Source organism: Cupressus sempervirens, chromosome 1 (genome assembly GCF_028749045.1).
Source record: "Cupressus sempervirens isolate cs-2001-9-10 chromosome 1, ASM2874904v1, whole genome shotgun sequence".
NCBI classification, from domain to species: domain Eukaryota; kingdom Viridiplantae; phylum Streptophyta; class Pinopsida; order Cupressales; family Cupressaceae; genus Cupressus; species Cupressus sempervirens.
In genome coordinates, this window is record NC_143118.1 from 23,585,101 (window position 1) to 23,599,102 (window position 14,002).

Below are 14,002 nucleotides of genomic sequence, written 5' to 3' on the forward strand. Positions count from 1 at the left end.
GAAAAAAAAGTTGGATAAGGAAATAAATGCTATTAATAGAAAATGACCTTCTACACACAAGGAAGGCCTACTTGAAGATCATACTCAACTTACAACCAATAGATTTCTTATTTATATGTGAAACTATTTTTAAAACTAGTTATCAAAAATTAAATGAAAACAACTTCAAATTAATCTGAAAAGTATTGTAATATGTCTACCAATATTTATATAGTTATGTAAATTTGTAAAATTTATATAGTTATGTAGATTTGTAAAAGTATATGTTAAATAATTTAAAAAAAAAAATATTCCTTCCATCCAATTTAATTCTTTTCGATCGCATAGGAAAGATTCAGTCCCCCAAAACCTAAAATTTATTTTCAGAGGTTTAAGCCGATGAAAAAATGCAGTGGCAGTCACAGAGTTTCTGAAGGAAGGTGCCGCCATTGTTAGAGCTGAAAGGATCAAGATTTCCGACAATGTTTAATATGAAGAAAAACCAGCAGCGCCATAAGAGCAATGTATCCAGAGGAGGAGGAAGAGGAGGACGAGGAGGAGGAAGTAACAGAAAAAGAAAAACTCCTGCAATTGGCAATGACCCATTTTTCAACGATAAAACCTTTAAACGACAAAGAGGGAAAGGGGAGGAGATTCACAGCAGCGAAGAAGACGACGACGATTTTGTTGACAGAAATGGGGAGGAAGAAGATGAAGACGTCGCCTTGGAAGATACAGAGACTGCTGATGATAAGCGACTTAAGTTGGCCAAAGCTTATCTGGACAAAATTAGGGAAATAACAAAAGATCAAGATGAGGAAAACGAAGAAGATGAAGATGAAGAAGGGCGGAGGGGTAAACGGGATTCGCTTGTTGCCGAGATTCTTCAGCAGGAGCAGCTCAAAGAGAGCGGCCGTGTGCAGCGTCTTCTTGCTTCGAGGTATTTCCCTTCTTCATTTAAATTTATTTATCGGATTGATAAAATTCTCTTTTTGGCTAAGGTAATAATTGGGAGGATGATTTTGAAGGTATCACGTGCGAGAAAACTTTTTCTTGATAAGAACATCGATCAATGGAGTTCATGAAATCACTTGATTTTTGTTTTGGTTAAGAGACAGTCCTAAAGGTAGAAATTGAGCACGACAGCATTTTAAAGAAGCAAGATAGACATTGCAAGGAGCAACAGAACTAGTGTCAGTTTACATGGGCAATATTGTGTAGTTTTCTCTTTAGGGACATTTCCTATTTTTGCCCTAGAACAATAGTTCCTATTTAGGTTGAAAACTGTATTGTATCTTAAATATTAAAAAATGATGAAATTTAATTATCATTCAACTCAATAATTCTGAAAAGAAAACTCATCTGAGTTTTCTGCTGTGTCATTGCTGATTGCAGTTCTCTTCCTTAATATTGACTTGTCTTTCACTCCTTAATAGGTCCTCATATATAATCCAAATTGCTGATCTGCTTATTCGATTTCCATTCCAAAAATGTCTTGAATGCTCCCATCTACAAATGCATTTTGCTCACCCTTGTAGCTTCCAGAGTTGGGGGACTCACACCTTTCCATAATGGGGCACTGCTTTTTAATTAGAGAAATGGCAAAAAAGCTTCTGATCTACAGCCATGGGCTGGTTGTCTGTGCAGTACATAGGCTTTTGGGCGGGGATTTTCTCTCATCTGAGCATTGTTGTTGTGTGAATATGGATATTACGACAATGTTTGTTGCAGTCTTGAACAATGTTGGTGAAGCGAAGGATATGGTTGCATTGTGTACGAAGCTTTTCAAGAAAATTTCCTTGATGAATTAGACCATATGCAGGAGAACATTGATGAAAAGAAGATGATCGCTTTGCTAAAAGTCTACTATGTGATATGTCAATGAGGGAAGGAAGTGAAGAGATATCCCCTTTGCTGGGTGGATGGTTCTAGAATTGTGTAGCGGTGGATGGTGGCAAGATGCAATACTTTTCTGAAGAAATTGATGGACCTACTAAAGGAGTGTGGCCTGGTTGGTTGCAGAAGTAATTCGTTTTGGAAGGTCTTGCTAGGGATGAGGAGAGTGTTCAGGTCAAAGATATCAGTGTTGCCTCCTCTAGTTTGGAGCTACTTGTGAAAGAGGATTTGGCCATTCATTCTAAGTGTGGCCCTGGATGCCTAGTCAAGGTTTGTGCTGCCAAGGAAATGCCTGGATGGGTTGTTGTTTAGTAGGATTTATAGAAGATGTTCGGTTGAGGGGTAGATGAATTACAGATAGAAGTAATAATCAGGACATTTTGAATACAGTCTCTTGCCCAATGATGTGATTTTTTAGATATTACTACAAGGGCGCTGCCCCTAGCCGCTATTTAATGATAAAAAATATTCCAGTCAACCCTATTAAAAATTAAATTGCTTTATAATTTCTTCTAACTCTACTTTCCCTTTTAAAATAAATTTCTTCTGTTTAATTCTTGTAGATATGGTTGGCGGTGGCCTATTATAATGAATTGCCATTATATTTTATTGTATATCCTAGGTTTATTTATTAAGAACATGATCTCTAGCATGGGCATGATATATTGCAAACGTAAAGTTGTATCATATGGTTGGTTGTAGTAGTTGTCTAAATTCCTTCAGAAATATGGAAACTTTTTGTTCCTTTGAATCTGTCAAGATGAGTAATACATACAAGCATGCAATTATATAGTCATAGGCATGAAGAGTTTTCATAGTTCAAATCAAAACTGTATTCATTAAAAGGCAACTTTCAAACCTAAAACAATCCTCAAATATAGTCGCATATGATTCTATAGAGGAAAACATGCAGAAATCATACAAGAACTGTGAAATGAGGTAAAAGGGGGTAGATAAATAGTTACAAAAGTCTGTGATAGAAGTCAGCTGTAGTGCTTGATGTATAGGAGCATTGCTTGTGGAGGTAGACTTGGCCATGCTGTAGATGTCAATGTTTCACATCCAAAACATGTTGAGGCTCTCGTTAATACTAGCGGTGAGCTTTTAGCATGTGGGGAATATCTCAGCTGTGCTGTATAACACTTTTTGGTGATTTATATACGTGGGGAAATGGTAGTCATATGGGTTCTAGAAGAGCTAAATGGACATTTGGAAGGAATATCCTCATCTTCAATTTCTTGGGGACCACGACACACTGTTATAGTAATCTCTATAGGCTAGTTCTTTACATTTGGTGATGTAACATGTGTTTTGGGTTGTGGAGAGGGCCTCAAGAAATGAGCCCCCTTGCTCCATCTGATCTTGAACTTTTGGTAGAGGAATTGCCCACTTTTGGCCACACTTAAAGAACAATCCATGGTTCTTACACGAGACCAAATCAAATAGCTGGAAATGATATTTTACAAGAGTTTCAAGAGATTGCCAATTATCACATTCATAGATGTATCTATGCAAAGGGATTGACTTTCAACATTTTCTTCTCACCATGTTGGCAAAAAATGCTCAGATAAATTAATGAAGATTGAAAAGGGTACAAGTGCCTAGGTTTTGAGGTATGTGACAACTAATTGCAAAAGACGAACCTCGTAAGGGATCCATTGAAGCCCATAAGTAATTTGTGGGATGAGGTAGAGGTATCCATATCATGGATGGAATAATGGAAACCTTTAGTTGTTGATCAATCAAAGTCATTGAAGTGACTTGTAAAAGGAAAATGCATCTAATAATAGTGGATTTTAAGGGGGAGATGAACATGGTGCATGTGTTGATTACATCTTTATCTTGACCATTATCATAATAGACAACACCAATAATTGTAGAGTAGTTGGCTTTTGGTTGAGGAGCATTATTTGTTGGTTTTCGCGAAGGATCGCTGCAAATGTACTAAGCGCTGCCAGATTGGTATTTGTGTTCCAAATGCCAGCAACCTCTAATTTATAATGAGCAAAGGCTATGAAGAGACGGGGATGCACCGGGGACTTGGGCTATGAAACTATAATTATTATGCACTATTATCATAGTAACATGGAGACACGTCCCTCCCCTTTTGCCCCACATCTCGAAGAAGGGGATGCACCAGGTACTTGGGGACTTTGTCCCCCTATCCCAAGCGACACCGTCAATTTTTGCCACCTTCACTGAGGATGGGGGGATGTCCAATGTTTACTATGTGCTGATTTGACTATTTATGTTCAATGTTCGATGTTCCAACTCAATGCAATGTTCAAGTATTGACACTTTTACATCTTTATATCTTCTATTGCAATACATCTTTTCATAACTAGCATTTTAAGTATCGTATGTATAGTATATACAACGCCCCGTCCCCTGCCACCGTCTCCCCGTTGTCCCCAAATTGAGGCCCCTCTGTAAGCCCGTCCTAGGAACTTGCCCCCCAATTCTGCCGTCCCCCCGTCCCCGAAGGCGGTGTAACTATGACTATTATAGATTGCCCGTTTACAAGAAGCAACAAACTCTTATAGTTTATAATTAATATTACAAAGTAGTTTCAAAATATTAATTGTTATTGTCTATTAATAAATATTAATAGCATAGAAGCAAAAAATGACAAAAAATCACGATTATGTGTGATTAATCATTAGTTGGCATGTGCAGTGATTCATTCTCCCAAAAATCAAGGATTTTTGGTCAACGACTTTCAACTTTTTTTGCAATTTATTAGATGATTAATTGGCAAAAAGTGACAATTTGATAAGCAAAATAATTACGGGAAACTAGCGAAAACTCTAATAGCAATTGTGATGGGAAAAACTTGCAAAAATATGACGTGTTTCTCTACGAAATTGATGCGTGGCGTTCAAGATGCAATTGGGAAAGTGGGGTTGAAAGTTTTGCGTAGTCGCGAAGTATTGTAGATTCGGGAAGTGGCATGAGAGATAGGCAATTACAAAGAAATTTTTCCTCTCTGCATTGAATATATTGTATAACTTGATTGATAATATTTCTTTTCTAACATTGATTTTGTTTATGTGAATTTCAAATATTTAAATTGTTGCAATATGAAGCAAAAGAAGATCATAACAAAGCTTCCTTATTTGTTGCAATATATCTAAAAGAGCAGGGTAACATTGTTTTTCACTATCTATTTTAGAGAAAACAAAGAACCCGTCGATAATTATATAAATCACTTTAGGCTTGTCAATTATGACATATAAGTTCTTATGATTTATGAAATTGCTCAATATTTATAACTTAAATTAAATTTATAATTCACGCAGCTCAGTCTTTATGTTCAACATATATAGAATTGTTTTGTTATATACACGTGTATGTATCACTTCACATATGTGTATGTCATGCCAACTTTGTATACAATTGTTTGTTGAGTGTATATAATGAAAGGAACTTGAGAGAGTTCTAAATAATGAATTTTCCTTCTTATCAATTGATGAGATTAAGGGGCTTCCTAATGAATGCTTCATAAGGCACAATACTTGTTAAAGGTTTTGCAAACAGGGTTTCAAGCAAAGTAGCCTTAACCTTGGACGAAACTCCATGGTTAAGAATGTCTAAGCTATAATACTAGGATGAATGACCTCTCGAGAAGTCCTAATGCTTCACCTCTACGAGCTTCACCTAGATGCAACGAGTGGTTAGTGCTCCATTCATTTTCATGAGGGATGGGCTCTTGTGAACCACTACTCACAAAACATGGGTCAACGAGTTTAACTCAAAAATTATTAGCAATATCAAAATTTAACTTATGGAAAATATCTCCAACTTATCATTTGATGAGCTTAAGGGGCTTTATAAGGAATGTTTCATAGGGCAGAACACTTGCTGAAGGTTTTGTGAATGGGGTTGCAAACAAAGTGGGCCTAACCTTGGAGGCAACTTTGTGGTTAAGTGCACTTTGAGTTGGAATAGTACTAGGATGGGTGATGTTTTGGAAAGTCCCGATGCTTCACCTCTGCTCATCACCTAGATTCAATGAGTGTTAAGTGTTCCATTCATTCTCATGAGAGATGGATTCTTGAGAACCATTACTCAAGAAACTTGGATCAATGAGTTTGACTCAAAAATTACACTGATGAATTTTGATAGAGATATCATAGTTTGACTACTTGTGGAAAATATGGCCTACTTATTATTTGATTTGTATAAGGGGCTTTCCAATAAATGGTTCATAAGGCACAACACATATTGAAGGTTATGTAAATGGGGTTGCAAGCCAAGTGGGATTAACTTTGGAGGAAACTTCGTTGTTAAACACACTTGAGCTAGACCGCTATTAGGATGGGTGACGACTTGGGAAGTCTTGGTGCTTCACTCTTTATCACTTAGATGCAATGAATGCTAATTGTTCCATTCAATCTCATAAGAGATGGGTTCTTGCGAACCACTAATGAAACTTAGGTCAATGAGTTTGACTAAAAAACTACATAGATGAATCCTGATAGTAAATATAACGATTAGATTTTCTGTGGAAAACATCTCCCACTTATCAATTGATGAGTTTAAGAGGCTTTCTAAAGAATGATTCTTAAGGTACAATCATGGTTAATTGCACTTATGCTTGGAGTAGTACTGGGATGGGTGACCTTTTGGGAAGTCCTAGTGGTTCACGTTTGTGAGCACCACTTGGATGTAATGAGTGCATAGTGTTCCATTCATTCTTATGTGAGATGGAATATTGTAAACTACTACTCATGAAACTTGGGTCAATGAGTTTGACTCAAAAACTACACAGACGAATCTTGATAGCAATATCACAAATGAATTCTACTTAAATGAATATGAAGATTTTCGTAGCTTCATTCTGATTTTGAAAAATAAGAAAGGCCACATCATATTTTGTTGTTCAAATCATAGCTTGATTGAATTCTAAACAAACAATATCACGGTTAAAACTTTGAGTACTCCAAGTTTAAAATATATCAGGAGGTTGTGCAAGTGCTTTGAATCATTATGTATGTCCCTTTTCATCCATTCTATGGAAATGTCCTTTAATTAAAAAAGAAGCGCAGTTCTTGACTGCTTTTCTTGAGTTTTTCACATTTTTTTGTCTATATCTGATTTTTGTCGATTTTTTCCAAAATTCCACTCCTCTGGTTTGCGGATTTAAAAATCCCACTCCTCTGGTTTGTGGATTTACTCCCCAAACGATTTATGCTTTTATGGGGCTCTAAACCATGAGATACTCTGCTTTGGTTATCAGTAAGTTTATACATTGCAAGTTGAAGTTATGATTTTATAGTACCTAAATTTTTGTTATAGTACTTCGCATTTTTGCAGTACTATACATTTTTTATTTTAGCTATGGCCTTAGTGGAACTTAAATTTAGGGACATTGCAGAAATTATCTTTTTGGGACAAGTTCTGCACGTTTTTCTTTTGGGTGTGGATCCAACTCTAAATGATGCCATGGATATACAGCTTAAGCTTTTGCACCAGAAATAAGTACAGTTGACTGTATGCCGTCAAATTACAATGATCTTTTAGTTATTTTTATTGGTGTCTGGAGTTCTCAACTGTATATTGGTTTAGTTGTGTATTATTGTTGATGCGACAAATAAGAGCAACTTGATGGCCTGGAGATTCAAACCTCTTGTGTTTAAATTTTTTATTATAAGAACTTTTTTTCTTGAGGTGATTCTTTGTGTTTATTTAGACCAGGGCTTTTATTTTAAAGTTTTTGAGTTTCATTCACCAGAGAATGGTTCAAACACTTAAAATTAGTAGTTATGATAATCTGAAATATTAACAGAAGATTGTTAATCTAAAAATACTTGCTTGTTTACTTGATTGTCAATGAAATATTAACAAAATACAATTTAAAGATAATTTTTTCGTAGATGTTATGATAGCTTGCTGGTGCATTTATCTTTTCTCTACTTCCAGAAAAGGCATTGTATTCAACTGAACTACCTAGTCGTTTGATTCTGTTACATGTGTGCATACTTCATTCAAGGAACAAGTCTATGCGCATGAATGTTTATAGCTGTTTTAGTTTCTTTTTTTGATGTTTATATCATGAATTTTGAATAGCTATCCAGCCTATTGGTAATATTTTTTTTTTGCTAAAGAAATGTTGATAGTGTGGTTGGTGCTGAGTTTTGTAAAAGAGTTCAATGCATAGCCTCGTATGATGGTTTGAAGTAGTAAGTAATTGAGTGGACAATTATTCCAAATTCCAAATTTCTCTAATAAGTGCCACGGGAAATTATTGATTAGCCCTTCAAAATTTTGAAAAGAATTCATTTAGTAAATGGAAATTCAAGACAATATGTTGTGGTATGTTAGTTTGGTTCCGTATAATAAATGAATGCTAAAGGTCAATTCTCAACAGGGTTGTGAAGCCTTCCAATCAGGTAGAGTGGCGAGTTGTTAAAAGACACAAGCAGTCTGTAATAGCTGTAGCTCTAAGAGAAGATGATTCAAAGGGTTTCTCAGCATCAAAAGATGGTACTATTTTTCATTGGGATGTTGAAACAGGTGCAAGTGAGAAATATGACTGGCCTAGCAAGGAAGCCTCTACAAAAAGTTTAAATAGGAAGCAGCGCAGCAAACATATTCTATCAATGGCTATCAGTTCTGATGGCCGGTACATGGCTACTGGAGGATTAGATCGTTTTGTTCATCTATGGGATACCCGCACACGAGAACATATTCAAGTAAAAATTTCATAACCTCTAGTGCTTATCCATTATTAATCTGGGCAGAGCAATCATTCAATTTTTAATCTTCTCTATTTACTGCAGGCCTTTCCAGGTCACAGGGGAGCTGTGTCTTGTTTAGCTTTTCGGCAAGGTACACAGCAACTCATATCTGGATCATTTGATCGCACAATCAAATTGTGGAGTGCAGAAGACAGATTGTACATGGATACTCTCTACGGTCATCAAAGTGAAATCCTAATGGTAGATTGCTTGCGAAAAGAACGAGTTCTTTCTGTTGGACGTGATCACACATTGCGTTTATGGAAGGTATCTTTTAATGTATTGGTGGAAGGATTTAGGCACTTAGAGATATCCTGTTTCATATATAATTTTTTATATAGCAGCTCAAGTTTACATTAAAAAATAATGTCACTTCTTTTGAGGTGTTTGATGATAGTATTCTGAAATTTTTGCTATCAGTATGTGTTGTGTGTCATGAAACAAATACCAAGATCTGCTGTAATTTGCTTTGAAACTTCTTGTCTAGAAAATCTGAATGATCTTATGGTGTAGGTGCTTAGCTCATCATATCATTCTCCCAATCTAGTGTCTATATTATGGAGCATTCCCGTGGTTGTGAAAAGTTTGTTTTATCTTTCACAATATTTTACCCCTTTTTTCTAGCTTCCCTGTATAGTTTTAGTATTTTATTTGTTGACATTATATAAAATGATGGATCATTTATTACTAATGATGTTCAAGGCAGATAAACTAGAAATTCCCATCACCATCCATTCAGTGGCTTCAACTTTTATGATGAAATCTATTTATGGCCTTTTTTCTTTAGAGTGCTTGTGTGATGGTTATGGTTTACTGATTATTTAATAGATTCTCCCCAATGACTAACTTTGGTGTGCAGATTCCTGAGGAGACACAGTTAGTGTTTAGAGGACCTGCAGCATCTTTAGAATGTTGTTGTTTTGTCAACAATGAAGAGTTTATATCAGGTTCTGATGATGGAAGCATAGAACTTTGGAGCATGATGCGGAAAAAACCGGTTTTTATTGCAAAAGGTGCACATGGGCATGCGGGTATTCAACATCTCTCAGAGAATCATGGCGCTGAGGAAAAGCCAGAAGAAATGACATCATCACAAGTTAATGATGGCAATGATATTGGTAAGCAATTTGTAAATGATAATTGGAAATTTGGGTTTAATGTCATGCCACTGTTTGATTAAAATGCCAACAATGAACAAAAATAATTGATCTATTGAGAAAGGTTAAAAAAGACAACATTGAACAAAATGAATTAATTTGCATAGGAAGGTGCAATTAGCAATTATGCTAGGCAAAATAAGTGTCACAACTGCAGCTCTTCAAACTTGAAGTCTCTCTCTCTCTCTCTATACTATTCCGGAATCTCTATGGTAGATATTTTTTTAAAAATCAAGGATGAGTGGACTGTAAAGACAACCCCTGTAACTAGCCAAATTTGTTGCAAGAGAAATAATGTCATTTATTCAAAGAGATATAATTAATTGATAAATCATTGGTGCCTTTATTATACTGTTCAGTTGGAGAGAAATTGGGTTGAGAGAGAGTATTGGGTGTTTGATCATTTTGCTGCATAGATATTTACTGGTCTGAAATATGAGTAAATCTTCTGTATCAAGCGCATCTTATGATATTGTATTTGTATGTATGTGATCTGTGATAAACCAGATTTGAGTGAGTTAGTTAATCTCATTTGAAGAACTTTTATATTCTGTATCTGCATAGTTGAAGTGATTGAACTTCGTATACTACTGACTGATCGATTGTTTGGTATTGATAATCAGAAGTTTAAGAGCCCTGTGTATTTGTTTTAGCTTTCTATAAAAGGGTCTATATTTTGTGGGGCTGGATTTTCCACCCCTGAGTAGGAGGGTTTTCTCAGGATAAGTTATTGTGTCATTTGTTATCACATTCCTGTATTCTGGTTCGAAAACATTAACAACCAGAAGTCGTAAATAACATGTGAAAGTACTAATGACTCCTTTAAACCATCTAAGCTCATTGGTAAATTATTCCTCTGATCAGGCTGACACTAACCTGCAAAGCCAACACCAATTGCATTGTAAAAAAAATCCAAAATGGAGACATTACACGACCTGCAAGTTTGGACCTTGTTACTGCTTTTTGGATGTCTATGTTTTTAACACGCTTTTGTTTTGGTTCATTTGTTTCTCTTTCTTTTCTTCTCTAGTTTATGTGTTTAAAACATTGTGTTGAATTTTTTGCTTGGATGCAGGAAATGGTAACGTAACACATAAAATGGGAAGTAGCTCTTCTGTAGAGTCCTGGGTTGGAGCTCTTGCAGTGTGTAGAGGGAGTGATCTTGCTGCATCAGGGGCTGGTGATGGAATTGTGCGATTGTGGGCTATTGAGAACAGCAGTAAAATCCTTAAAGTTGTGCATGATATACCTTTGGTAAGAAATGAGATCACCTTTTTCTGTTCTGAAGTCAATGTCAGATGAGAAAAGGCCTAATTAAAATTTAAATAGCACCAGTGAGCATATTTTTAGTGGGAAGTTCATATTGCTGAAGTTAAATGCTAAGGTTATCTAATTCGACTCATTAAAAGATGATTGTCTTGCACTATTGCATATTGCAAATATATGTTACATTAAGGGCTTGCTTTTCTGCCTTTTTAACTTCTGATGTAAAACTTTCCTTGCATTTGAGTGCATATTGTTAAGATTATAGCTACAGTCGGATTGATTTAATCATAAGATACAATGTTGATATAATAAAGATTATATATGTATAGTGCATAGAGGATTATCAAACAACAAAAATGGAAGGTATCTGCCGGCAAAACAAACTTCATCTCAGCTATGGGAGTGAAAGAAGATAAGGTATCACAATTAACCTACTACCACGTATACTCGAGTCAATGGAATATAAGGATTGACTCATCAAACAAGACTTACATTGATACCTATTATTGAGCATCCACACTATGGAAGAGAATCAGGTCTACTATCATTTGAAGACTTGTTCTACAGACCATATTTTAAATACACAGTGCAGAAACTAGAATTGAACAAAATTCTCTTCACACAAAAACCTACCATTGCTGAATTGTAAAGGAAGATGAATATTAATAGAAGTTATCTCAGAGATTCATTCGAATGCTCCAGCAATATTCTCTATTGGCAGCGTTGGTACTATAAGCATCAATGATTAGACTCAATTCAGACATCAATATATATTATCCAGTTTTCTATAGCTTAGGATGACACCTCAATCAATTAATAAAAATGATTGATAGAAATAATCAAGAAGGAAGGAATCACATAAGTCAGGTCCAGTCAGTATAGAACCTCACAATTATATATCATAAAAAATCTCAGTTTCTCTTTCAGCTATCAGACATAAATTCAACTCTAGGGTAAATTCATTAGTCGCAGATGACTATGATGGAAAAAGAGGGATTACAATTTATAAATCGAATAATATCCCATATGATTGGAATATAATCAGACAATGAATATCCAACCAGGGAATACACATGGAAGAATACATAGTCAATGGTACGAATGAAGATTCAGACTTTGTGTCTATTCAGCATATGTCAGAAACTACTGATGATCATTATATACAAATAACATGCTAACAAAGCATAAGTATCGACCCAAGGAATAATATTAAATCAACTATTTTGGGTATTTGCTGAAAGGTGAAGACACAGAAGAATTTTGTGATGCTTATTATTGATATAATCACCGAATTGGAGAAAAGGGAATCGATTCATCACTTAGAACATACGGTCAGTATTTTTGCCACATATAAACAAACAATGATGGGGGTCTCATAGGAAGTCGGTCCATTTCTTACTTAGTTGAGGAGTTTAATGAAAAATCCAAACTGATCCAAATTAACACAAGGCACTATTAAAGACTGCAATTGTATCATCCCAATCTATGATAAGTCAATAACCAAGATCGAACTAGACAGCAATCATATTTGAGGACATTGATTATTGTGAAGAAAATGGTTTGGAAATGTCATCATAACAAAAATATGGTCTCCAGTTGTATAAGAAATTGATAGCATAATTTTAGTGATAAGGAAGTATGAAATGGGAATGTTGATTCAATGAGTAAGAGTGTAAGAGTGTAACGTCTATTGTCAAAATAAGATAATTATATTATCACCCTAAACAAATTGAGAGAAAACTTACCAAAAGGAAGGGGTCATCACAGCGGTAGCTGAGATAGGAAATACGTGATCCAGTTGAACAATGTTTTGTTAATAGGGATGGTAACAATCATGTTCATCTTCAGAAGAGACAAATATCATTAAACACTTCTAGAATATATCTAACATAAAGTCAAATTTGGAAAAATCTGCATATTTGGAACAATGTTCACTATCGCACCATATGATAGAGGGGCTACATCAATATTATGGGGGGGATATGACCATTCACCATAATACTTGTATCATGCATGGAGGCTTATGATGGATTTGGGGATGTTTTCAATAGCAGTTACACATTTTCTAGACCTGTCAATCTGAAATGACTTGAACACCTCATAGTGTTACTAGAACTTTTCATGTGATACAGAGTCTCAATCCATTAATGTACCTTGCAATTTTCTCAACATCATCATCCACATGTCCAGATCTGATGTCCAATTTATAGAATTCCTCGGTATATTCTTTCACAGTCATGTCCCTTTGTTTCAAATTTTGCATCTTTCTCAATAAGCTAACTTGGTAATCAGCAGAAAGGGATTTGTTCTTTACCTTGTTCACCATCTTTGGCCAAGTTCTTATCTTCTCCTTTCCTCTCCTTTGTCTATTAGTTTGCAAGTGCTCCCACCATAATGATGCATGACCTTTCAGCCTAGTGACTGCAATCTTCACCTTTCTATTATCAGGAGTGTTTTCATACCAAAAGAACTTCTCCATATCAGAGATCCAATCTAGCACAGTATTTGTATCCAATTTCCCATCATAAGGGACAACTTCTACAGCAGGCTTTGAATTTGCCCTAGACAATAATTGCAACAATCTTTCCTCATCTCGATCTTCTTCAGATTCTGGATTATGGTCTGGTGTTGCTGCTTCATCATCACTTACATCTTCAAGATGCGTTCCTCTCCTCTGGGCTGTCTCCACATCATCTAATCTGGGTGCAATTTGTCTTAACTGATTCAATATAGCGTTATCAACATTATTTCCTCTACCACGAACCATCTTTACAAATTAGGTTCCTGCAAGATCGTAACCCTCTGCAAGTTATAGGTCAAATCCACAGATCTGCCACCCTACAACCAGATCCAAATCAGGGTTCTACACGATCCAATCTCCACAAGGATGAACTTCGGGCTCTGATACCAACTGATGCAGGCAAGGGATGAATAACTAGGGCCAAAGGCACACCCAGCTATCAA

The 14,002-nt window shown here is 35.7% G+C and overlaps 1 protein-coding gene across 1 annotated transcript in view; it reads left to right on the forward strand.

Annotated features, from left to right (window-relative positions):
* Positions 1-461: 461 nt before the first annotated feature.
* Positions 462-14,002, forward strand: part of LOC149575980 (U3 snoRNP-associated protein-like EMB2271) — a 45,597-nt gene continuing 32,056 nt past the window's right edge. The window contains exons 1-5 of the mRNA XM_089816111.1: positions 462-919; positions 8,246-8,570; positions 8,658-8,882; positions 9,475-9,733; positions 10,848-11,026. Coding sequence (XP_089672237.1) covers positions 462-919; positions 8,246-8,570; positions 8,658-8,882; positions 9,475-9,733; positions 10,848-11,026 — 1,446 coding nt within the window. The remainder of the gene's footprint in view (positions 920-8,245; positions 8,571-8,657; positions 8,883-9,474; positions 9,734-10,847; positions 11,027-14,002) is intronic.